Source organism: Amyelois transitella, chromosome 15, assembly GCF_032362555.1.
Source record: "Amyelois transitella isolate CPQ chromosome 15, ilAmyTran1.1, whole genome shotgun sequence".
Taxonomy (NCBI): Eukaryota; Metazoa; Arthropoda; class Insecta; order Lepidoptera; family Pyralidae; genus Amyelois; species Amyelois transitella.
Genome location: NC_083518.1, coordinates 2,845,601 through 2,873,370, shown reverse-complemented (window position 1 = coordinate 2,873,370; position 27,770 = coordinate 2,845,601). Strand labels below are relative to the sequence as shown.

At 34.3% G+C, this 27,770-nt stretch overlaps 1 protein-coding gene across 3 annotated transcripts in view; it reads right to left on the bottom strand.

Annotated features, from left to right (window-relative positions):
- The window catches only part of LOC106135712 (apoptosis-stimulating of p53 protein 1), a 267,044-nt gene that overhangs the window by 120,864 nt on the left and 118,410 nt on the right, over positions 1–27,770 (bottom strand). For all 3 annotated transcript variants that reach the window (XM_060948225.1, XM_060948227.1, XM_060948228.1), the window contains one exon: positions 5,640–5,698. In XM_060948225.1, the coding sequence (XP_060804208.1) occupies positions 5,640–5,698 (59 nt within the window). The remainder of the gene's footprint in view (positions 1–5,639; positions 5,699–27,770) is intronic.

Below are 27,770 nucleotides of genomic sequence, written 5' to 3'. Positions count from 1 at the left end.
ACATCTGACGGCGACAAAACAGGGATTATGCTAACCCATAGATAACTTACGAAATTCCCCTGTGACTCATAGCGCCAAATACGGGCACTCACGCGGCCCAAATGCCAGAACCATATTCAGGGTATGCAAACGTGCAAATGGCTGTAGTAACACCTAAGCTACTTTTGGACACGAAGCCTTTACTTCGAAAATAGTGGAAAAACTAATAAACTTTACGGTTAGTGAGTCACAGCCTAAAATATAACGAGACCGTATAAGAAAAAAGTAGGAGTAACCAAAAATAGACATTAGCAAAGTTACTTTTTTGAAATCAGAATTTGCTATTTCAAGTTCACAAATGTTGGAATTATAGCCTCATCGGAGTAATTGTACCGAGGATGCATTTTTTTTTCAATATAAAAAGTAAAAAGTTTTTCTGCAAACATTTATACTCATTGATAACTTCTTTCTGAAATTCTTCTTCTGTAGTTCAAAAGATTGTTGGAATGGAGATCATGCGGAATACGTAAAGAGAAAAGCCGCAACTTGAGCTTCTCCTTTTTGACGTGGGGCTAGCAACCTGTCACTATTCGAATTTCAATTCTATCATCAAGCCAAAAAGCTGAACGTGGCCTATCAGTCTGTTCAAGACTGTTGGCATTGTCTACCCCGCAAGGAATATAGACGTGACTATATGTATGTATGTAAAAGCCGGAACTGAGAGAGAAAGACAAAATTAAGGATCCATGGTCAAAGACATACCCCGGGTTATTTCCAAAGTGATAAAACCTGCAACCGGGACTAAAGCCAGAAGGAAGCAGAAAAAGAATAAAGAGTATTAGCGTTAGTTGAGTAGAGCTGAAAAGAAAGAGAATTCTATCAACATAAATAATTACGTTCAATACAAGAACGAAGTATTCCACGTCAACATCGTTGTCCTACTATCTACCTGAGAACCTGATACAACGCCTAATGTATGTCGGTCGGTACTTAGTTTCCGTTCTCATTCAACCTGCCCCATCCAGTTTTTCTATTTGCATGCCCACTTATCGCGGTATTTCATTAAAGCAAGTGCTTAGATGATAGCGACCACCAATTTTCACTTACACGACAATTTTAGAACTGCAATTATTGACATATGTATATGGCGTGATTATCAATGTTTAGAAATGCAGTGTACGTTGAGAGTTTGTCTTTAAACTTCAAACTAGCGCGTCGGTAGCCACTTTGACTACGAAATTACGACGTGTGCAAAGTTAACTAAAGATAACTATGAATAAGTGGCATTTGTTCATATACTCGTAAAACATATCAGAATGATAAACAAGAATGTAATATATCTACTTATACTTACTACTATACAAGGTTGTTTTTAAAAAGAGCTTATGATTTAAATGTATCACTTGTCCTGACTATACCTCTATTTCCTTATTCTCTTTATTGTTTTTCAAATGCTTTCTCCTGATCGTCTTGACATGTGCTATCTTCAATTAATTTCCTATCACATACATCCGACTTAGATGCGGTCTTCCTATACACTTATCCTTATCGGGTATTCCTTTGATCTTCGCTTAAAAGATCGCTATCAACAAAGCGTTAGTTTGAACGCGTCTCGTGTGACACCGCGATCGGGGTCACACCGTTATGATGTTTACGCGAGGCGTACGCGAAGAGATTGCTACAAAATTATAACGCGGGTGAAATGGAATAGATGACATGTAACGATTTTTGTTGTAAAAGGCAATCAGGGAAAAGGATAATAAACTTGGGATTCCTCTTTTAGGCGTGAGGTAGCAAACTGTCAATATCTGAATCTAATTTGTCCATCATTGGAACATTAAGCTTAACGTGGCCTTTAAGTCTTTTCGGGGCTTTTTTGGGAAAACGTTAATTTTAAATAAGTGGCTTATTATGTCATTAACTAACCTTATTGCTGCATGAAATTATACAACATTAAGAATATTCATAATTAAGTCAGAATAAAGACTCATAATATTATGAACATTTTCGAATAGAACCAAGTTTTTCCTTAAATCTACGTCCCAAACGGAATAAAGTATGATGATGTCCGTTTTACCTCGGCTTAACTTTTCACGAGAAATGTTTCATGAAAAATATGTCCAGTTTAACATCACAGGTGAGTAGAATATTATCATAACATATAAATATATATCATACATTATCGCACCACCAACATAAAGTTTTTCTATTTGATCAGCTGGTAGACTGGTAGAGAATACCAAACAGCATTAAGTCCACCCTTTGACTAATTGAAGGACAATGTATTTACATGAATCTAGATATACGGAGTTAAAATTAAGCAATTTGTTTGTCCTTTGAAAATGTATAAATTATCAAGAGACGACTCTGAAAATCCTCACAGATACGACATGTTACGAGGGCGGAGCTGCGGGCGTAATGTAGTTAAAAATATAAAGAGAGGATGAAACCTTCAAATTCTAATTAAACATCAAAACGTATCGTCTATTAATTTAGGATTTCGTAGGTAAAATTAAATGAAGGTAGCTCAATAAAGGAGTGAGGGTTAATGAAAGTTATATTAATATTTGCAGGAGCCATTTTGATAGCCTTGAACCTGCCTTTGAAAGATATTTTTTTAGAAAAAAATGTAATAAAAAGTATTTCTTTTTGGAAATTAATTGTCATTGAAAGGAGCGAGGCTTTTTGATACTGTGTTACTAACAACGCCTGTGGCTTAAATGAAAAAAAAAATGTCCCTTTTATTCCCGTTTCCTTGAGAATTTTGGGAAATCCTCTCTTAATGCTACTAAAGCTAAGAATTTGGCTTGTGTTGCCAATTTTTTCCTACCTTTAATTTTATGATGTACATCATCTATTACACACACTTACACAGTTACTTAGCAAAGCAAAATTTTATACATTTATCAGTGGAAAAACAGGCATAAAGCCTTTAGCATAGTATGAAGTTGTTGCAGAGTGTGATCGCTCTTATAATACAGCTCATACTCGTCTCCGGCACCTAAATGTGTACCTCAGTACACTTAATCCCGAAAAATTACCGTTGAGAGAAAAAAAATCATATGCTTTTCTGTGCCGTGTGGTTCCCGGCACCAATACAAAAAATAATAGCACCACTCCATCTCTTTCCCATGGATTCTATCATTAAGCCAAATAGCACAACGTGGCCATTCAGTGTTTTCAAGACTGTTGGCTCTGTCTACCCCGCAAGGGATATAGACGTGACCATATGTATCATTATGTATGTATGTATGCTTCTCAACCTATTTATGAACCTCGGCACAAAGATGGACTTTTAAAAAAGTACTTACAAAGATTTGAAAATAACTTTTTTTTAAATTCCTATAGAATCGAAGCCGCGATCAACAGTCTAGTAATAAATTAAGTCAATTAAAGAACATAGTAGAAAATGCAGTCGCAAAACGTCGTTTACCGTAAAGAGGGATCTATTTATAACTGCGATGGTTGGCTCGCATCCAACTGTCCGGAATTCGATTCTGTGAATCTGATACGGCGAGTATCGACTTGGAAAATAATCGATTTAACAGCTGTTAATTAAACAAACTAGGTGCAAAGTTTCAAAGGGCTTCGTATTTGAAAGTAATCAGTTTGATAGAAGACGACTCGAATAGGATGGTATAATACTAGCTCCTCGATTTTGGTCTCTTGAACTAACGTAGCGCCAGAACATACCCGATTTTATCAAACAAGCTCGATTGGAGAGAGATAGAATAACTTAATCTACGTTTAATGACAGAAGGAACGATCAGTCATAGTCACAATCACAAATCAGCCGATGACAAATCTGCAACAGTACGCACAGATCGCATACATCATATATACATATAATTGTAAACCTACAATCTAAACTCCTAACTTGCTTTTTACCATCTTCAGTTCTTTCTAGTCTTGTGATTTAAAAAAATATCTATAACTAGGTAATAAAAATAATATTTGAATGATTTTAACCGATCAAATATAGTACAATATAATATTCATTTATACTTGTTTATCCCTCACGGGGTAGGCAGGTCCGACAGTTCCAAGGGGACTAAAAGCCACGTGTAGCTGAATGGCATAATGACTGAATCCAGAATCAGAAAGTAACAATATTATAATCTGTATTTTTATTTATTGTTATCACAAAAAAACGGTATATAAATTCGATTTCTGTGTTTATTGGTAAATTTATTACATACATATACAACATACATAACAATTTTCCATATATAACAATTTTCCATCAAATATTTTTTTGTTTGTATTAAGCACATTCTACTCGCATTCACTGCCACTACTTTAAATCTACGAGCTTGCATGAAGAAAACAAAACCATTTAAAAATAGCGATACAACCAATTTGAGATCAAATCAAAACCTAGCTCAATAGAAAAAAACGTGACAATTTGCCGAGCCAAGCATACCCTCTTCAGAGGAAATCTCGCCACAAAGCGACTGATTTTACCTTTAAGGATTCCCGAAAGGTCAATACGCCGTGTGTAACGCGATCGTGATCCGCACTAAGTGAATGAATAAAAAAGATTTGTCTTGAATGTTTGTCATTCTTTTTTAAATGTACAGAACTCTTTTAAATTTTGTTTTAAAAGATGAGTGAAACAACTAAAACACTGGAACTGAACATTCAATTCAGATACAATAATAACATAGGTGAATCGTGACAAGGAAATTATGGAAACCATTTCAAAAACAGTATCCCGAGCAAAAGCTATTATGTATACTTTTGCTATAAATATGTATGTATATGTATTATAAAACTGATAATCTCAATAACCTGATCAAATCGCGGACGTCCTGGCATCAGGTCAGGTCAGGACAAGTACCCTAAACCAACGAGCTTGTCATGTTACAAAAGAAGAAGTTAAATTACCTATGTGGTATAAAAAAAGCCTAAAAAAGGGAAGTCGGTAAGGATGAATAGTATATTTTACCATACCTTCCTGTTAAACCATAAATCAGCCTGAAATCGGACGCCTTTCAAGTTTTAGCAAGATAGAAGACGAATCTTAGAATATAAATCCAATATCCATGTTAGAATCCCTTGTAAATTGTATTGCTACCGGTCTTGTAGAATGGAACGTATTATTCGTAAATGGTTCGGAATTTATATACCCTGATGATAAGAGTATTATGAATACAAAAGAATCATAATTTTTTGTCTTTTACTTAACTCTTTTAGTGTACCCGTTGACTACATACCGAATTTATGTACCTACATGATTTTGAGTTTCTAAAGTCAGTTAAATAGTATAAAATTAGATTGTGAAGTGTAAAGAAGATGGATGACGTCGTGTAGTGTGCAACTGCACTTAAAAACTAACGAATTTATAAAAAAGAAAAAATCAATAATGTTTTAAAATGGCAACACCGTTCTAGTAGGTGCATAAGAGAAAATGTAACAATTTACATATAAAATTAGGTCGATACTCTAAGATACATAACTTTTGTGCCATATGTAATCTGCTCAAAAACATAACATGTATCCAAAATTTAAGTGAATAAAAGATTTTATTTGTTTTATTTTTCCGCTGAAATCGACTTTCTTCTGACCCGTTAAGGTGAAAATTATAAGAGACGGATTTTGTCCAGCAGTGTGCTTGATAATTAAAAATAAAATAACAGAAATGTTCGTAAAAGACATACCAATTCCTCAGGTGATCCCGGTTCCTTCATACCATTGCTCTTATCCGTACTCCCCGTCTCTGGAACAAAGAAATTAAGGTTATGACATGTAGTTGTACTACTTATGAGATGATAAAGACAACAATTAATAAGTGTTACCATCAGTTTTAGTAGAATCTGTTGGAATTGTGGTCGACGGATTGCGTCTTTTAAAATCTTTTTTGTTTTGTATTTTTATTTATTTTGTATCTGTGCCGCCTAGTATTATTATGACTGTTTTAAGTATAGAAGGATTCATCGTAAATGCGATTTAGGACATATTTAAATGTATGTATATAGTAACCATACTAACAAACTAAAATTACAAATGTGAAAGTGTGTTTGTTTTTATCTTATTTCACGTCAAAACCTTTGAACGGATCTTCTTGAAAATTACTAATAGTGTTGAAGTAAATACGAATAAGTAGATAGTGTAAAATAAAATTACCTGCGACCGGGTCAAGCTTGGCTTGGCTGAGTGAGTGTGTATAACAATATTCATAATCATGTTCATTTATTGCAAATCCGCTCGATTATAATGCAAAAACTAAACGAAAATTCAACACATCAGATAATTGAGTTCATTTTCGTGCAATTCAATGGCGACATTATTGCCTCATTTCAATGTTTCAATTTGGATAATCGAGAAATTGCTCGTAAAATCCGGCTTATTCGTATCTGCATTCATTTACAGGCGAAACAGTAATTAAATGCTTTTAATACCTTTGCTTTTATTACTATTAAACACATACAAAGAGTGAAAACATCGCGAGAAACCTGCACGTTCAGTTAATTGAGTTACTAATGTACGATCGCGTTCATATCTGCAGTCATAGTTTTAAAATTCTTACGGGTTAAAATAGCGTGCACTGTGGTTCCAATAGATACACACACACATGCATATTTAAAAAGAATAAATATTCCATCAAATGAATACGGTCTTTAATACCAATGATTACCAAGTAAAACAGTTTATTACTCTATGACATATAACATAACAAAACAGAAAGAGACTGTAATCAACGATGGCCGAACTGGGCCCGATAATTGTCGATCGAGATATCATCGTCTCTCATTATTTGCATAAGATTTGCCTATAGAGGGAAGCCTACGACTGCCAGACTTATGACATTTCAATAAGGTTGAAAGTTTATCTGCACACGACCCTAACATAGGTAGTGGTTCCTTTGAAAGTTATTGGGTAGCAATTTTATTACTTCGTGTGAGCAAGTGAGATCTAAGATATATTAGATAATCTCGCTTGCTGACACTCGCTTGGTCTAGTTACTAGCGTTACTTGGATTTCGAAGTTATTCAAGGATTTTTTCTGCCTATTAAAAAAAAATTGTGTTACTGACAATTTATAATGTTTCAAGGTGCCATTTGAACTAAGTAACTGACTGACTAACTAACTGATATCTAAGAATTACAAACACGGAAAGTTGTCTTCAAACACGGAAATCAGCAAGAAATATTAAACAAGAGGGAGAAAATAAAACATTCAATAATTAAAATTAGTAAATTTTATTGAAACAGTTTACCTATAGTTTTGTTTACATATTGATGATTATATAAAGCTATACATACAGCATATTACACTAATTGTATCATCTACTTATCTCCTGTTATTAAGGTTACAGCTTAATTATTCGTTTTCATAAAGAAAAGATATTGAAGCTGTCCTTAAATACTATCTAAGTAATTACTTAGTAGTTTTAATATAAACTGGCAGAACCTTTCACGCACTATAATGGACTCGATGCACAGGACACAAATGATATTGTTGGCATATTATCAATCGGATAAATATACCGCACAGTTGGTAACATGGTTTCTTCCAGCACTTGCACATAATGAGCAGCTGTAGCGCATCCTGCTATCCACACCTGTTCCCCAGGTCAGCAGCACTCATCCAGCCCCACATATTTACAGATATGTGTCCAGACTCCATATTTGGCACAATATTTTTTTCTTCATACCGAGTTGCATTTCTTCGCCATAAATGAAGCCTACCGTGTAGTGATGACATAAACGAACTTTTCGTCCGTAAATATCGCTTCTTTCCAGGCAAAATCCAAATACTGCCCAGCAAATTCTAAACGTCTTTGCTTATTTATTTCGGATAAATACGGCTTTCTTGCTGGCTGTCTGTGGTGTAGTCCCTCACGATGCAAACTCAACGAACAGTAACCACTGATGTGTCGAACTGTTCCGCAAATATTCTGGTCGGTATGAAGCCATTATTTTCGTACTGTTCCACCATGGATCTCCGCTGTGTGGCTGTCGCTGTGTTGATTATTAGCGGACGACGGTCGCTGCGCGGTCGACTTTTTACACTACCCTCTTGATGGCGCGTCACCCAACGTTTCACCGCTTGTTGTTTATTGTGTTATTTGTGTGAATGTGTGAGTGATAGCAGCGGTGCAAGCTATAAAGTTTTGCGAACTATGACTGCAATTATGAACGCGACCGTACAAGGCCATTCATGCATTCATATAGTCTATATTCTTTGCGGGATAGACAAGGCCAACATACTTGAAAAGGCTGAAAGGCCACTTGTTATCACAAGGGTATAAATTTTCAAACCATGGGGTCACGTATGTTAGTTAGGTCAGACATTAGTCGCATACTGACTTGACTTTCTTTCTCCTCATGATCGTCATCATTGATGGATTTCGAACTCAGACAAAACTGTGAGAAAGAGCACAGTAGAAAAAAATACCATCAAATTGAGAATCTCTTTCGTTTTAAAGTCGGTTTAAAACAATAAATATGCAACCATAAAATTATTAATTTTTTTTACAGAAAATACGAGTACATAGTTTATTTTGCATGCTATTTCGTCGTGTTGCGAATTAGTTGCATTAAAAGCAGTGGTGCATCCGAATTACTGTGTGTTAATTGGGATTTATAATGAACCGAATTCGGTTCACCGAAATGTAGTGAACGTGTTATTCGGTGTCGAAACTTTGCAAGTTTCGAATTTCAATATAGAGTTGCCACGCGTTTGGAATTTTGAGGAATTTTTGTACGCCAGCAAGATAAATTAACTGAGCAATGTGACAAAACTGGAAACAAAATTAAAAAAAAAACATGATTTCTTATTTTGTTTTACCCTACCAATTATTTTACGAAGTTGAAGTCGCAGGCAACAGCTAGTAAATCAGTGAAGTCTATAAGGCTTTGCATTACTAGTAAAGTAAGCGATATAAAGCTATGTGTGTGACATTACTGCTTCTTCTGCACTGACGCTTTGGAAGCGGCAGTTAAATTAGTTTTAAGTTATTTATTTGACGTCAACCACAATGGTTGGTTAAATATACGACTTATTATTAATACTAAAATTTTTTTTATTACTAAACTCATTTACAAAAATGTAAGTCCTGGCTGCTTGGAGTCCCGAGGTAAGTCTTTATCGATCTGAATCTCATTACTTCACATTTCCATGAGAAATCCACTTTGTATTTTTAATATGGTTACCCTACGAGTATACACACATCGTAAATTTAAATACATATATGTCGTTGACACTTCGCAATAGTTCCAAGTCGCCGAATAGCTTGTGAACATAGCTTTAAAACAATGAACATAGCGCAAGCTGTTTATGAAAACGTAGATGGAAGCTGCTTAAACCTTAACCAATTGCGAAATTTTTAATGACTTTTTAATCAATTTACTTATTACTAGAAGGTTGACTAGCAGAGATTACATAAGCGATAAGTCCGCTTTATACTATCTCTCTGTCTCTTTGTGCTGTTTCGTATGTTTTACTCTTATGGTGCAATAAAAAATTTATCTATTTATATAAATTTTTAAAATTAGTAAATAAGTACAGTATACTTAATTTATTTGTCTTAAAAAAATTACCTACATGGTCATGTAACATGGCGCTAACACGTTTAAATATGGATTTGTATTTTGAATTTTTACCTCATGCATAAATATTTAATATTTTTTTCTAAAAATCGAGAACATAGACCATAAATATATAAAGATACGCACTATAGATAGGTGCAATGAAAAAATCCTTTTAAGTCTGTTTAATATCAATGTTAATTAATTTTATGGACTTACACAACTCATTACGTACTACAATTGTGATAAAATCGAGTCACTCGCCTCTCACTTGACGCCAGCAAAAGGACAAAGAAGTACATAGCCTACTCGGAATTCGCATCCCGATTGTGATCTTTCCCACGGCTCATGCACAGACAAAAATGAACTTTAAGTCGAAAGAAAGGGTTTCATATTCTGTTGCCAACAGAGTTTGTTATAACTCATAGAATTGACACAGTAAGGGACACGTTGAAAGATAATTTAAAAATGATCTGTTTATATGTATGCTTTTTACTTCAGTAAGTTTTATATTTTATTTAGATCGTCAAGTAAGAATCAAAATAGAAACGCGAAAGCCTGAAATCGTCATCGTTTAATCATCATATATATTTTTTCTTGCTTTTTTACTTTTTTATTATAAACGGCCATTTTAATAATACTCATGATTAAGAATTATTTACGTAAAAAACGAAATAGAAATAATGACAAAAATGTAAAAAGGCTATTCTGCAAATTATTCTCCCCGCTTCGGTAAAAAGTTAAAAACACACCTTTTTGAACTCCCTCCAGCGCTGACCGACAACCGCAAATCTGATTGAAGTTACGTGAGACCTCGCAAATTATATTATTTTAACGGTATTTAAAGGTGGAGATCCATTGTTGTGTAGCATAGGTTGGGTTTTGTATAAATATGAAGAATCTTCGCACTTTCCCGGTACTTTTTGGGACAGCAACAGAAGTCTACTTACTGTTCGAATACCTTAATGATAAATATTAACAGTCTTCAACACTTACGCTTGTCTACATAATGGTCACAATTTTGAAGTAGGTACCGTAGGAAAACAATAATATAGGAGTATTTACGGAGTTTTTCCAGTGAGAGCAGGTCCCTTTTCGATATAGTCTATGTTCTTATTCTATTACATTCTGTTCGAAAAATTCAAAACTTAAGACGGCCATCATGTATTTATAATAATTTTCACTGCGCGTCGAAAAAGTCAAAACAAAAGACGACTAAGTCAAGTTAATTTTAATTAAAGGTTTAAGTGGACACAGTAAAAATAACACAACCCTTAGTAATGTGATAAATAGAGAAAGTTTTAGCGCCAGTTCAACTGGACAGCTACTGATGAGTAGCGCTCTGTCGTTAGCTGAGAAAATTAACTGTCCTGCAAACAGTTTGTTGGATGTGTTGCTTGTTTAATGAGTCTATAATGTTATACAAAGTTTCAGCAGAGTTCCAATAGTTGTATTTTGTACGTATGTTAGTTTTGGGGCTGTGGTTTGTAGGAAGAACACTATTATTGAAATGAGTAATTAACTACATTAATTAAATCACTAAATCGATTCAGTGAAACGTAAGAGACAGACTTTTGAACTACATATAATAGCAGTTTCTTAAAGTATTGGAAATATCAGCTAAAGCAAACCACCTACGCAAGCGCCATACATTTAGTCACGTCTTTATCCCTCGTAGGGAAGACATAGCCAACAATCTTGAAAAGACTGATAGGCCACGTTCGGCTATTTGGCTTAATAATGGAATTGAGATTCAAATAGTGACAGGTTGCTAGCCCATCGCCTAAGAAGAATCCCAAGTTTAAAAGCCTATTCCTTAGTCGCCTTTTACGACATACATGGGAAAGAGATGGAGTTGTCCTATTCTTTTTCTTTTTGTGCTGGCAACGACACGCAAGTGCCATACCTTAAATATTATATTATTGTTCAAAAAGTTCAGTAGGTATGATGCAAGTTTTTGGGTTTATTTGTTTCAAACAAAAATTCAAATCTTATGTTTAGGATTAAACTTAGCTTTTGCCCGCGTCTTCTAATAATAAGTAAGCATACATTTGTGCTATCATATTCTTTGACCGGAATAAATAATCTCTCTTCCCCGATGTATGTATCGGTAAGTTGTAACTTGGGGATTTTCAAGGTAACAGTGAATAGGCATTATTTGAGCTTGCGTGCACCACCTTAGGCCTCATCTTGCTTACCACCAGGCAGATTGGGGTTCATCGTATTCATATCTATTATAAAAAAGATACCTATTTAGGTATACGAGTAGATACTCTTCATAATGGTAGCCACATACAAAGTTTGCCTAACATACTTTCAACTTTCCCTTTCGTTTTCAGCCGCGACGTGACTGCTGTTACGCAAATGGACCATTGTTTACGAGTTGACATATCGAAGAAAGTAAACTAAGCTGGCTACTCATTATGCGACTAATTATTATTACAAAAAATATAAAAAGTTCAAATTCAAAATATTCAATAGATATTTAACAGATAAATAAAAATTAACAGACACTCAGAAATCAATTTAATATTATTTATTTATATAATTATTTTATTCTCGTATATATAAAATCAGCAATATTTTATTCATCGAATTATAATTGGAACAACAATAAATTATTTACACGCAAATAAGTTATTTGGTAACATAGGTAATCGTTTACTATGATTACTTATTGATATTTGGAATAATAATTGAAAGATGAATTCAAATTCAAAATTTTTATTAATTATTATTAATATGATGAATAAAATTTTTGAATTTGAATTTGAATATGCTACGTTGCGATGCATACCTACTAAACGTTTCTAAAACATTCTATCTCAAAAATACAATACTAATACAAAAAAAAAGGCCATTCAGAGCGTAACGCTTCTACATTATTCGTATGCAAATTAAATACGTTTTTTCCACTATCATGTAATTTACCAATTCAGTTACTTATTTTTCTATTTATCCTTTACAAATTGAACAGAGTCAATGGTCAAAATATTCGAAGAACACGTCTAGCGAAATGACAGAATTGAGAGTCACACAGGGACAGGTTGCTAGCCCATTGCCTAAAATAAGTATACCAAGTTTACAAAAATCTCCTTTGCAAAGGACTTTCCTGAGGGAAGAGAAGCATCTACCATATTATTAGTCGGGCGTAGATTGATTCATATAATCACGTCTATATCAGGGTACTTAGACGGAGCCAGCTACCTTGAAATACTGAAAGGTCACATTGCCATAAGGAAGAATCCCTAGTTTATAAGCCTATACCTTAGTAGTCATTTGCGACACCTTTTTCCATTGGAAAGAAATGGAATGGTCCTATTTTTTTTTTTTAATATTGCTGCCAGCAACCACGGAAAACACACTTATTAGTACACAAGTAAATATTCTTATAACTGCATTATTAACGAGTAGCACGCTTTAACTGTTATTAACGACAATACGAGTAAGAGTCGTGATTGGACTATCCAACGCTTATTAGTTGTCACGTCGTTATTTTGTCTTTAGTGACGTTTAGATGTCTTAAACTACAAACATGGTCACGATTATGTGACTTTCTTAATAAGGAAGCCGTGTAATCTTTGCGTATTATAGTCAACTATAACTTTCACCCGCGTCTTCACTCGATTAGGTAGTCTTTCGAAGCCAGGACTCTTTGTCAAGGAACCACACCATATTTTTTACCAAATGTAAGCTATTACAGGAGAGGCTTTACATGGAGTCATTCAGCTTAACGTGACCTTTCAATCTTTTCAATACTATTGACTCTTTCCAGCCCGTACGCGATGTAGACGTGATCATGTATATAAATGTGCATTACAAGAGAAGCAGATGACTTAATACAGCCCTGATTATAGTTAACGTTATCGATAATTTTATAAGAAAATTACATAAAAAATTTGATTATAAAAAAAATTCTTTCACAAATTTATGTTCACAAAAATGCATAGAAAATAGCGTTCTTTTTCTTCCTACATTCCACAAACTATATCCCATTACATTGTACCGGGGACTGAGGCGGGATAATTAAGTTCTTCCCGGAGACGTTAACAAGCCTTAAGTTTTAATTAATATAGGTGTCTCTTTGAAGGTTTATTGTTTTACGTGGCTTTTGCGATCGCTAATTGGGAACCAGACGAAATTGAGCAATCGATGTCATCGTGTGAAATAATTATGTTATTAATTTGGGAAGAAGAAATATAACTATCTAGTAAGATAAAGGAATTAAATCAGTAACATTTGCAATAAAAATTAATTAATAAATTTCATTATTAAAGACTAATGAAAGATCAATGTGGTTCGCGGCACTGTAGATTGCGCTCCATCTCTTTCCTTTGGATGTCGTAAAAGGGGGCTAAGGGCAATAAGCACGACTTTGATTCTACATATGCATCAGATATCTATATCCACGTAACCGAATATGGTGGACCCTTGACAACAAAGGCCATAAGGGTAAGGGTTAATTAAGGCCCTTTATGCGGATTGTCTAGTTGCCACGGGGTCGTCAAATTAGATAGAACGCATGCCTATGCCTAACCCACCTAACAGACACACATACGTGTTTATCACGCCTTAATCCATTGCGATGAAAAGAGCCAGTAAATAAATAGTAACACAACATTGAAGGCCACATAGAGCTAGGAAGATACAGAACAGTCAAGGGTTACCAGCACATTGTTCTAAGAAAAAAAACATCTTTCTTCGAAAGATTTCTTCATCTTTCTTTCAAAAGTCTTTCCATTGATTACTGTACAATCTGCGCTGGAAGTACTGTTTTTCTTCACTAAGCCAGCCCCGTAGTATGACAAGCGCGACGCCGTTTTAGTCCCTATCGTTGTCCCGTTCCACGGCATAATAAAAAAACGAGACAGTGATAGTTTAGCGCGCGATAAAAACGGCATCAAGCGTGCCGTATGCCGGCAGCATGGCAGTTGCTACGAATATCAACATGCAGTTTAAATTTGAACGTCAAATTAACGCAAATGCAAGTTTGTAAATAGTTTTCAAATATTAATAACATGTTGGCCTTGGTATATGATATTTGGAGCACTTAAAAAAATCCAAGGTAACTAATACAAGTTAAGGTATCATTAAATACTTTGAGGTGTCTTAGTGTGTACAGGTATTTTACGTACCTGTTTTAAATAAATAATGAAAAAGAAACTGTCGTTCGATCGATATTGATTGATAACATTCAGGGCGTGAAGTGTGTAAAAAAATAATTGACATATCTGGTAGTGTTCTATAAAATCGGGTTTAAAGCAACTCGCCAACTTAAACGGCTCTCTTACATTTTGTCTATTATATCACGGACGTATAGGCAGCCTAAAATATGGGAGTTCCTCCCGTGGTCTCTCCGTGAAACTCCACACATCCAGCGCAGCATTGTCATCTCAGTGAAACCAGCTACTGCTAGTGCCATACCAACATTGGCTACATTTCATTACTATATATCAGAACAAGCCTAATGTTAGATTATCGAACTAGCCGCTGAAGCCTTGCGTATAATAGGCTTCTAAGTTCATACATACATATAATATCATCTATTTCCCTTGCGAGTAAGACTGAGCCCACAGTCTTGAAAAGACTTAAAGACCACTTTCAACTGTTTGGCTTAATGATGGAATTAAGATTCAAATAGTGACAGGTTGCTAGCCCATCGTCTACAAGAGAAATTCCAAGTTCCATAAGCCTATCTCTTAGTCACCTTTTACGACATCCAGGGGAAATATATGGAGTGATTCTATTGTAAAATGCTGAAAACCACACGGCACTACGGCTAATAAATTATTGTCAAAAACTATTTCACTGAGACTTATCTGCTGCACTGCTAGTACAATTATTTTGTACAGCATGACCCCTATTGTGTTGTTTACCTCGAGTCACTTGGAAACCGGTTGGTACCAATACAACACTAGCAACACGATCCGATTTTGCGCGAATAAACGTTTTGATAAACAGCTCTCAGCCTCTGACATTGCTTACATCACGATTACTAGATATCCTAATACAGAATCAAGCAATCAGACCGTTGGAAGTAAGAACAAACAGACAAGTCGTATAAAGGTGTCAATTCTATCATAAAAGCCTGATAGCTAAACGTGGCCTGTCAATCTTTCAGTCTGCTGGCTCTGTCTACCCCACAAGCCGCCGGGAATCTTGCACTGATTACATGTGTTGCTATTAACTTAATCTCCTTTTACGACATCCATGACGAAGAGATGGAGTGGTCCTTTTTTAAAGTACCGAGAACCACACAAGCTTTGGTTTATATAGATTAATTAATCTGTCTTCGACTACCTATACATTGAGGTAGAAAAACAAGATCAGAAAACAAACAGACTATTAAATGTCGTAAAAAGTAGGTACATTTTTAAAGTCGGTTAAAAACAGAGAGGTTTAATCTCGGTGCAGTCTAGCTGGTCTAAGAATGCTGCTCTGGCCGCTTCATAAATATGGAGTTGCTGATTAAAGGATCGCAGACGCAACCCAAGACTTGCTTTGAGCTGAGCGTAATGTCAGGTTAACCGATTTTCCAAAGGAAAGTATTAGAGAAGATTGTGATAATTATTCTCTCTATATCACCTGGTTGGTAGACTGCTGAAATGGCCTTGACACACGTTAAACTAGCATCATTCATTATTTATACACCTCACTATATTCCAGAAACCAATAAAGATTTTCTCTCAAGTGTATTAAGAAGAAGCTTAGTTACAATTACTTTGATAAAAAAATGCAAAAGGCGGACTTAAAGCCTCTTAGGCTACCTAAAGGCATGTTGCTTAGCTTATAATATAATGATAAATTTTAAAATAAATTCACCACAATACATAATCTTACAAAATGATGTATATGTACATTCACTTATTCCCAAAATTTCAGCCATGATCAACCAATAACAGAATTGGTTGAAACGAAATTAAATACCATAATAATAATATTTTCATGATCTTAATTACTTGTTTTTAAACTTTGCCGCAAGGAGAGTGGAGACAGGTTGAATTACGATGTGCGGTTTTTTCTGGTATTTATAGAGTAAAACTGGTTACCCTAGAGGTATTGGGCGATTGTGGAATGTGAAATAAACAACTCACATCAGCATAGCATTACTTTTTCCACAATCAAAAGTTTCATGTTTCAACGACGAAAATAATTGAGTTAGTTCCAATTACAAAAACTTATCTTTTTGGAAATTTGAAAGTTGTGAATTTATTCTAATTTCAAAACTTTTTTTTTTTCAAAAATAGTAGGAATTTTCAGCTGTGAGTTTAAAATAGAAAAACTAAAAAGTTAGAATAAGAGACGGCAACTTTCAAACTAAATCCATCAGTTTTACCTGTGGAGTCAAAAGCATAAAAAGTACTCAAATTACCGCATCATAGAGGTACAGTCCCTAGACTTGATATGCGTTTGACTGTACACCCAAAACCCTAATATCTTTTTTGCGTAGTCGCGTAAAAGGAAAGTGACTTTTTTAAATGTATTGAACAGACTGATCCAATATCAACTTTAGTTCTGTCTCGTTTTGTCTTAGTTAAATAACTATAATGTTATCTAGCAAAATAAGACAGACGTCTCGTCTCAACACCCTTCTGAGTAAGGTGACCATGGACTATTTCAGACTATGAATAAAATCATTATTCTGATTAGTCTGGTTTTCGTCAGAGACAAATTCATGGGAAGGTGATGAAGGTAAAACTCATAAAAAATATGGATGGACAATAAAAGTATGTGTGTCAAAATGTTAATCATAACATTGCATAAAGTAATTATCTTTTCCTAATCACAAATACACTGGAGAATATTTTTACTAGTAGATTAGATAAAAACTGATATGACAAAAGAAAAACCAATACAGTTACAACTTTTATTCGTTCATATTGATCAAAACAAATACTAAAATATACATATATAGCAATATAATTTTCACCTTAGAAATTCTTCCTCGTGTGTACCCTAACACGATTGTCCCCGGGGGCTCGGACCGAAGAATCCAGATAAGATTATAGCGCCGTTCACAGTTACATTCCGAGAAAAGAAGCCGAATTTACACGAATTGTGACGAAATGACACCTTCGGGGTATTTAATTATAATACCAATGTTGTTGGAACGGGGAAGACCCTTTTTATGTTGTCATTCTTTGATTAAGTCCGTAAAAAAAATAACCTGTCTGAAATGGTATTAGCCATTAAGACTGAAATTATATTTGACAATGTCGCAAAAAATTAAGCTTACTTTATTTACCACATTTTTTTCTTTACGCTATCTTGTCTCATTTTATGTTTAAGCCGGCTGTAGAATTATTTGCAATCTCGCTATACTTTTTCTAATTTAAGACGACCACATGTATAATTGTAAGTACATAGACATTGTGACTACCTTAATGAGATAATTTTGACCGATACAATTTAATTAACACAACAAATAAGTATGTATATGAAATGAAATGATTTTTAAAATAATATATAGCTTAAAATTTTAAAATAGTCATACTATTCGCTTCCGTTTTCTCTGCCTGTGGTTGTTCCTTCATGTCTGAAGATTGTCCGTTCAATTCAGGATATTTGTAATGTTCTACCAATTATAATCGAAATATTGAAAACTGCTTCTCAATTTATACATTTATTTAATTAATTCTTGATTTTTATTGTTATTTTACTTTTTCTAATATTTCATCAATACATTGTATTCTTGGGTCTTCCTCACTTTCCATAAATCTTTCCTTCCACTATTATTTTGGGTAAAGTACACTCCACTTAACTCCACCGAAAACAATTAAGCAGAAGAAGAATTGTTTCATGAATACGTGGTACATACATACAAACATAAAATCACGCCTTTTTTCCGCAGGGGTAGGCAGAGACTACATCTTTCCCCTCGTACAAATAATAACCTGTTTATAACCTATTCAATAAATAATAACGAATTTAAAAATGCAAATAACAAGGATTAAGATACTAAAATTCTCTTTTCTCGGGCAATACTGAATCATTGGCGCGTATGATATTAGAAGCCTATTAGTTTCTCCTAGAAAAACAACATTTCATTAACATAAGTTCTAACCCGATATCTGAACCATTATTATCATAGGACAAAGAAAATACTAACCGCTTGATGAGTAAAAGAGAAAGAAAATACTGACTATTAGATCCTACAATGGAAGTTTTGTAATCAGCGAACGTATGTTAAGACTTCCAAACTATACTCAGAATTTCGTTGTTTTAGAAAGGGACGCCTAATTTTAGTTTCGACCAAGTTTTTAGTGAAAGTCCGAAGCAAATGTACTAATGAATGGAGTTAATGGTGAATTTGCTAAGGTCCCTTAAGTTGGCAAATGGAATGTTCTGCCATTGTAATTTATTAGACGTATCAAGATGGTATGAATGGTTCTTTTGCATACCTATATTTCTACATTTGAAACGTCTCAGAACGGTGATGGTGATGGAAAAAGTGGAGGGGAAAATACTTAGAGGCCGCAGTTCAAGCTGATCTGAGCTCTCAGCGATTTGATCCGACAGATCAGATCAGCTTGAACACCTCGAGGTTAGAAAAACCAATCAGCGCCGCTGTCGCAACCTGTGGAAACGGTTGATTAACAAAATCGGGAGTCACGATACTCAGCAATGAGTGACCGATTAAGAGGAAAGATTCCTATATTTATTTTTCAGCCAGAATAATAATAACCCCCGTAAAACGAAATATCTCGTTTGTTTTTCTATCCCCGCGAGGATTTCGGGAAATCCTCATGAAATGTGATCTGTTTACTGTTTTTAACTGGCTTCAAAAATATACGAAAATATCATAGGAAGAATTCTTGTCTTACCCACAATAAAACTCTGCTTATAAGCGTGTGAAAATAATAATAGACCAATATTTCCCAGAATTTAATCATTCATACTGCTTCTAGTATTTACAATACAATGTACAAAGATTAATTAATGAGAATTTTCCCTTATTTGGATATCGTTAATTCCCATATCGTAAACAAGGGTATTGTTTGAAATCCTTGCATTATTAACGTTACCCTTTTATGATCATCTGTGTGGATTTATTTCAGGTTCAGGGAAATCATTTGCGAGTTAATGGATAAATGGATTTCTCAAGAACTCATCTTTTTGTACTAATCATTAATATTTAATGCCTGTGAATATTTATATATATTCAGATTCAACTCTTTCTAACCAACTAAACTTAAGGCGTTCCCAAAAAGATATTTATTTTCAAAAAATTATAAATTCTCTTTTCTCAATCATTCGCATGTATTCGCTTACATAATTAGTAATTTACAGCTGAAAATTCAAACACCTTTTTTCCGGACGGGTAGGCAGAGACTACATCTGTCCACTTGAAAATACAAACACGTACTAATCTCACTTTTGTTAACAAAAATATAGTTTCGTTTCTGCAACTGTACCTCTGACCAAAAAATGCAACATCTGAGATGACAGCTAACTTTTTCCTCACAATGGCCCATATATTTAGTTTGTCCTTGAAAGCGGGGTATGCCGTTGGCCTTGCTATCAAGATGCAGAATTGTGATGTATCCATTGTCTTTTTGCAAACCGGTTGGCCGGAAGGCTTTTGTACTTGGCCGGTTGAGGTTTGAAGGTTGGCTGTAATTCTAGGAAAGCGCTTTTAGTGAGACTAGTTTTGAGATGCATTCTGCACTTAATACTGAAGGTATTACGGAAAGTATAATGTTCATTGTCTTACCGTTTTACGTACTTGCGTTACAGTAATATAGCATACACTATTGAGATTTTTTTAAATATATTTGCACAACAAGGAAAATAAAAAAAAAACATAAAATAAAGAGAAATTCAGTACAAGGGCACTTCTTATTTCTAGAGAAATTTCTTCCAGCAGGTCCACGACAGGAAAGTGTAAAGAAAGGCATTGGCTTGTGTACATAATAATTAAGATATAAACTTACTTACATAAACTTACTGATATAGTTTATTTTTGTAGAGAAAAGGAAAATTAACATATCAACACAAAGTCGAAACTATTTTAATGGATTTAATGAAGGATTATGCCGTGTGACTACTAGCGTTAAAGAATAGAATCACTTCTTATCTTTTACATGGATGTCGTTAAAGACGACTGAGGGATAGACTAATAAACTTGGTATTCCTCCTTTAGGCAATTGGCTAGCGACCTGTCACTATTTTTATCTTAATTCCACCATTGAGCCAGACAGCTGACCGTGACTTTTTAGACTTTTCAAGACTGTAGGCCCTGTCTACCCCGCAAGGGATATAGACGTGATTTTATGTATGTATGTATGTATATATCCAGTAAGAATCTATTAAAACAAAATTAGTTATTTAAAGCAGGACGTCTTTGTGATTCATATTTCTTCAACTTTTTAAATATTTTATGATTAATATTATTTGAACTCTTATTTTCTGCATACAATTAGAATATAAAGATTAAAAAAAACATAGGTAAAGCATGTAATCTTTATAGATGATAACTTCTACCATATAATTTAGTCCAATCAATCTAATACGGTAAGAACAGTGTATGTCCAGTATGAAAACCAATGTTGGATTGATCAACTAAGTCTTTTGTAATCAAATCCCACATAATATACCGTAAACGCCCAACTAATTCAGATCTTAGTTCATTGACTTCTATGCATGTTTTGTTGTAATGGTTAGCTTGCAAAGATTACTCAAAATACGAGTTACACAAAATTACTTAGTTTCCTCACTATTCTTTCTGTCACCGTAAGAGCATCGGTTAGTATTCAAACTAATGTATGTACAATCATAGCTTCGAAAATAGTTCATGGCCGAGGTGGGATTCGAACTTGGACCTTTCTTCGCATCACGAATTTTCTCCGAGCACCTTACCGATTCGACCACATACATATAGTCACGTCTTTATCCCTTGCGGAGTAGGCAGAGCCACCAGTCTTGAAAAGACTGATAGGCCACGTTCAGCTTTTTGGCTTGATGATAGAATTGAGATTCGAATAGTGACAGGTTGCTAGCCCATCGCCTAAAAGAAGAATCCCAAGTTAGTCGCCTTTTACGACATCCATGGAAAAAAGATGGAGTTGTCCTATTCTTTATTTTTATTAGTGCCGGGAACCACACGGCCAATTCGACCACAGACGCTCTAATGGATAACTTAGACGTTGCTCTTAATGTTTTGTGCTACCCATCACAATGCATTCGCTCCCAACTGTTCATTGTCTAGGCATATCCTGAGAGAAATGCCTGCCTTAATCGAGTGAGTCACAATCAAAAGTTTATTGCACTTTAGCGTGACTAATATGGTGTATGTATTTCTATATAGTAACGATTCATAAGCAGGGTTGCCAGTTAAACATAAAGAACAAATTTAACCATTTCATAAATAAATAATAATAATAGTAAATAAGTCATGTTTAATGAAAAAAAAAGGTTTAGAAAATAAACATTTCACTGTTTATTTCATCAATAGATTTGATTTTAGTTCAGAAATAACAAACATTAAATGCAAAAATCCACCAAGAACTCATAGTAACAAGCTTTCGCGTTAATAATAACATAATCATACTAAATTATCTGCGAGAAAGTCTTCAACAAACTCGTTTCGAACTCACCACCTAGTTAGCTTCTCAGCCAACTCACACATAACTCACCGCCATTACTGTCAAGGGGCAACCCTAACAATAATTGGCGACTTGCGCAACCGCCATATTCAAATAACCAGTAATAACTTTCGTATAGAAATCGCCGAGTCACGATTGTACTGACAATCGGATCTGTTGAGAGAATTATATCGAATGATTGAGCACTCGGAATGATATCGATTAGAGAATGATTGACCTCTGTGTTGGTAACAAGACGAGTGTTTGGATCAGAATCGCCTGAAGGGATTATTATAATCTGTTTAGGATAGGTTAGTGACCCTAGTTCATTCGTTCTCGTATACCAAATCACTATTGGCTTCTGATCGTGTTGAAAATTATGAGAATCTGTGACACAGATTACACTAAATTCCATAGTGCTGTTTTATCTATCAAAATCAAAGATTATTAAGTATTATGCAAACATCGTGAGGAAACTTGCAAATTCAGGCAAACTGGTTGTGCCCGAAGTTTCCTCACGATGTATATAGTAGTAAAAGTTTTTCAACCGTTTCACTTAACAAATTCAAAAACGTAATTTTAGTTGGAATTTTCACTTAAAATATACAGAAGGGAATAATAGAAAGTGTTAATTAAGTCGAGTACAGGCACACAGAGTAGTTCTTTGTCGTAACAAAGGAACTTTCTATGAGACTAGTGTTACTTTCGTACTTCGTACGTTCCTGTGGTGTTACTCGTTAGTTTCAAGAGAACTATGAATATTCACTTTACATACATCTCATAGTTTACAAGCGAAATAACTACAGGTACAGTACACTTTTTATGGTAATTAACTTGTTTGTGTGAATTGCATAATCACTTACATAATTACCGTTTTTTACCGTGTAAATTTTCTTTATTTTGTACAGTACAGAATTAATCTCATTAAGTATAACTCAATGTACAGGTAGATTTTTCAAACTTTTTTCTAATAAGCGATGGGCTAGCAACTGTCACTATTTGAATCTCAATTCTATCATTAAGCCTTACAGCTGAACGTGGCCTATCAGTCTTTGAAGACTGCTGGCTCTACCTCGCAAGGGATATAGACGTGATTATATGAATGAATGAAAGAATTTTTCAAAATTAAAAATAATTGAAAAAGTATGTTTATTCTTATAATGTTAAATTGATAGCAACATTGGTAGAGCGTACTTTTATTACGATACCGCCTGTTTAGAAATTAATTCTTAATTTTAATCTTTAGTATAGTTTGAATAAGAAAAATGTTTTTTTTTATTATAGTGTTTACTAAATAGATATCAATGTCGTTGAAAAATAACACTGACTATGTAAAAAAAACATAGTAATAATATTAATCGTAGTAATCCCCTTGGTATATAGGTGTTCAGAAATCGGATTACTTCGTCTCAATACATGTCTCAATTAGGTTCAAACAATGCTTGACTCCAGCGCAGACACTCGAATCAATGTATGTTGGTTAATTCTACAAATCTCAAATACACAGTCTCAAGGGAACACTGACACGAATATTGCAACAATCTGTCTAATCGATTTGATGACCTATCATTGTGAATGCTGCTTTGAGTTCATAAATCTGTATCCCTTGTGGGGTAGAGAGAGTCAACAGTTTTGAAAAGACTGAAAGGTGGTTCAGCTGAATGGCTTAATGATGGAATTGAAATTCAAATGTCACTATTTGAATCTATTTAAAATAGGTTGCTATCCCATCGCCTTCTAGAAAATCTTGAATTTAACAGCCTGTCCCTTTGTCACCTTTTACGACAAGCATGGAAAAGATATGGTATGATAATGGTCCTATCTAAAGTGCCGGGCATAACAGAGTTCATAATTTGTAAATATATCACGTCTTTCTGCCTTACCGGGTTAACAAAGCTACATCAAGCTCAATCAAGCAAGGCTGGTTAATTCAGACATTCAGAAAATACCATGTATTTAGCCCATCGCCAAAGTATCATCCTAAGTTTATAAGTCTTTCTCTTGTCTAATTTTAGAAACATGACTAGAAATAAACGTTTAAAGATATTCTTCTATAACACAATAAGATGGACAACAGAAGCTTCAAACCTCCACTATCTTCACCGTCCCAGTAAAATCAAACCTAGAATTTGCAGACAGAAATCCCCTGCCACGACAATCTTAAGACGCAGGTCGAGTCAGGTCAAGTCATAACATTCCTGACCTCAAATCTGGAGCACGGCCGGTTTAATTGGCTTTGTATGGCTCGTGAGCAGAGAGCCCTAGACGTCTGTCACGAGTGATAACAGGCTTGTTTTGCTAATAAAACCATAAATACAAACTTATATTTTTATTTTGAACTAGCTTTTGCCCGCTAATCTGCCCGCGTTAAACTTAAAAAAAAGAACGAAAGATACACTATGTTTTGTTATACCAAGTTTCACCAAATGGTTCTTTTTTGTGTTAAGTTGGAGATAACAAATAAAAAATATTAACTTTTAAATTTATACTAACTATGCCCGCGACTTCGTCCGCGTGGAATAGTTATTTTGGGTATCATTGAAGCCCACAAGGATGAATAATTTTCCTCGTTCTTTTTTCACATTTTCCATTACTTCTTCGCTCCTAGAAGTTGCAGCGTGATGTTATATAGCCTAGAGCCTTCCTCGATAAATGGTATATTCAACACAAAAAGAATTTTCAATTTGAACCAGTAGTTTCTGAAATTAACGCGTTCAAACAAACAAACAAAGTCTTCAGCTTTATAATATTAAGTAAAGATTAAGAGAGATTGGATTACTTATTTTTTATACCGAATTAAAGAAAATTTGGTACTTTAGAAATAGTCTAGACTTTCGAGAACAATATATCCTGGGGTTTTATTAATTTATATTTCTTACGCCATTCTCTCAAATTAAAAACAAACTAAAGGTGGACTTGTATGTTTTATTCGCTTACAAGGCCTTATTTAAAATAGAACTGAAAATAAACAAGCTCTTAGCATTTCACACAACTCTCACAACCTCTTCCCTGGCAGACACCAGTGTCGGCTTAACATGTCGTGGACAGCGACACCCGCCCCTTTTACCCTGGCACATGACCTAAAAGAGCTTTAATAAAAATGTAAATTTCTGTAATGGCTTACATTTTAAAATAGTTAATTTTTATTTCTCGCAGTCACGTTAAGAGGAGAACTAAGCGACTAACGCGATAAAAACGGCGTCGCGCGTGCTAGAAGCCCACGTGATTAAAGTTATTTTATGAGCACCCTGTAACCGACGAGTTTGCATAAAGAGTATCCAAAAAAATTAATTACGTCTACATCTATTGCGTAGAAGACATAGCAAAGTCTTGAAAAGACAGTAAGACCACAATAAAGAGTGATGAATGTGGATAACCCGAAAAAGGTATGCAAGGATCTAGACAGACATCTTTCCACTTGAAAGATGTTTGTCTAGAATATGTGTCCGGAAAATGGCATGATTTAATGTTCACAGGTTCACATAATGGCTATATATTGCATTAAGTCCGCCTTTTGTATTTTTTTTTTGCAATGAAGATTTAAATAAATAAATAAAATAATACTGGACAAAATAAATAATGAAAGAAAAATAAAGCATTGTGAAAACACTACAAGTCTGACATAAAAGCACAAAGCATACCGTAGCCGCCTTCTTAAATTTTCACAAAGGCAAGACTCGCCCTGTCTATATTTACTTACAACAGAGGTATTGTTACCGTTTTATGAAAAAGTATACAACTTTTGATATAAAATAATTTGACAGCTTCAGAACTGCACAGAAAACTGCGAGATGCAAAACGGCATTCAACTATATAACGGCTTTTTGTCTCAAATTATTCCGGGACATACATAATTATAATCACGTCTCTATCCCTTGCGTGGTAGACAGAGCCAACAGTCTCGCAAAGACTGAGAGGCCACGTTCAACTGTATGACCCAATCATACAATAGAATTCTCATCTATAAAAGAAACCCAGTATTTCCACCGCTAAAACTACAACGTATAAACCTAAGCTATATTAAAGGATTCGCAAATTTAGCTCCAGAATCCGTTTAACCTAGCTATTGTCATTCTCTCCTGGCTCCCTGATAATTAGGTAGTTCACTATTAATGGACTAAGCTCTAGTTTGTATTCAGTTTAATTTTCTGCTTGTTAAACTAACACTAAACGAGCTTTAAGGTACTTTAGCTGTCTTGTTTTTCGCTTACAAAGACTTATTATGTTTTTCAAAGGTGACATTAAATAATTATAAAGAATATATATTTTTCAATAACTTAATAATAAAATGTAAAGGGCGTGCAATAGTTCTCGTTATAGATATTAATTATCTATGGATGTGAGCTTTTTAACTTCGTATGATCCTACAGTTCCATTCATCCATGTGATCTTAATATAGGTAGTTATATTACAAATATAGAATATACAGATCACAATCGCCGTATTATTATTATTTTTATCATTTACATTATACGTCACATATTAGCAAAGTCATTTCAAAACTGAATACTGTTTAATTGAATGTAATAAAGATTTTACATCTCGTCCTAACTAGCGATTGAATCCGGAACTTCCTGAGCTTAGACTCAAAGCCGCCATAAAGGCAGATGATTAAATCATTAGGTATGTCTTAATACTTTTCTCTGAACACACTTCAAGACAAAATGAAATACATAATAAAAGTTATAGTAAAAAACCTTATCAAAACTAACTTATTGATACTTATTGATCAAACTAATACTTGTGGTATGAGACTGACTTCTATGTCTTCTATTCTATCAAGCTATTCAATTCATACAAAACTTTCAAAGCCCAAGAACCAAGCCATTGAACTTTCTGCAATTGCTTAATTTTTGTGCCATCGTTAAACATGCTACAATGTACATCTAACGAGACTTCCACGCTTACAAAAAATAGAAACACGAAAAATTAAAATTTCATTGAATGCTAACAATTTTAACACGGCATCATTTTTTTCAGACTGCCGTCGCCAAACGATGTATTGAGTCGAGTAGTCAAAGGGTTCAAATATAAAATGTGTATCGTCAATTCGTCAGAAGCAGTGAATCATTTTTCCCTTTTTTTTAGTTGTTCGTTTTAGGCATCAATTTTATGTAAAATCTTTTTTTTACTAAGAACTTATATAAAATAATACTAAAATGTAGGTAACTACTTAAACTTACTTAAAGTCAGCGAACAAAAAACCAACAATATTTCTTATATATTTATTATTAAAATTCTTACAAGCGCTTTGCAATTCACCTAAGTACAATAAGCTCCAATTATTTCGCAAACCATTTTACCAAACAAAATAGCGGTTTGTATGTATATCTTGCAAAACAATAGGAAATCTTTGTTTCAAAATGATATTTACGTGTACGAAACGGAACGTTCCAACCGAGGTAACTACCTTACGGAGACGTCATGGGCTGATTGCAAAACGGTGTAACTATGGGAAGCGCCTTACAGAACTTAAATGTAGTGAAACGTTACAATTACAGGCTTATAGTGCCTTGTGATACGTGCCTATATAGTGGCTTAACTGAGCTAGTCTTTAAATAAGTACGATGTTCATTCAAATAAAAAAAAAATAACACAGATATTTTACACATTTAAAAATAGAACCAATATCTTTCCTGTGGATGTCGATTATAATAAAATCATTTTTGTTTAG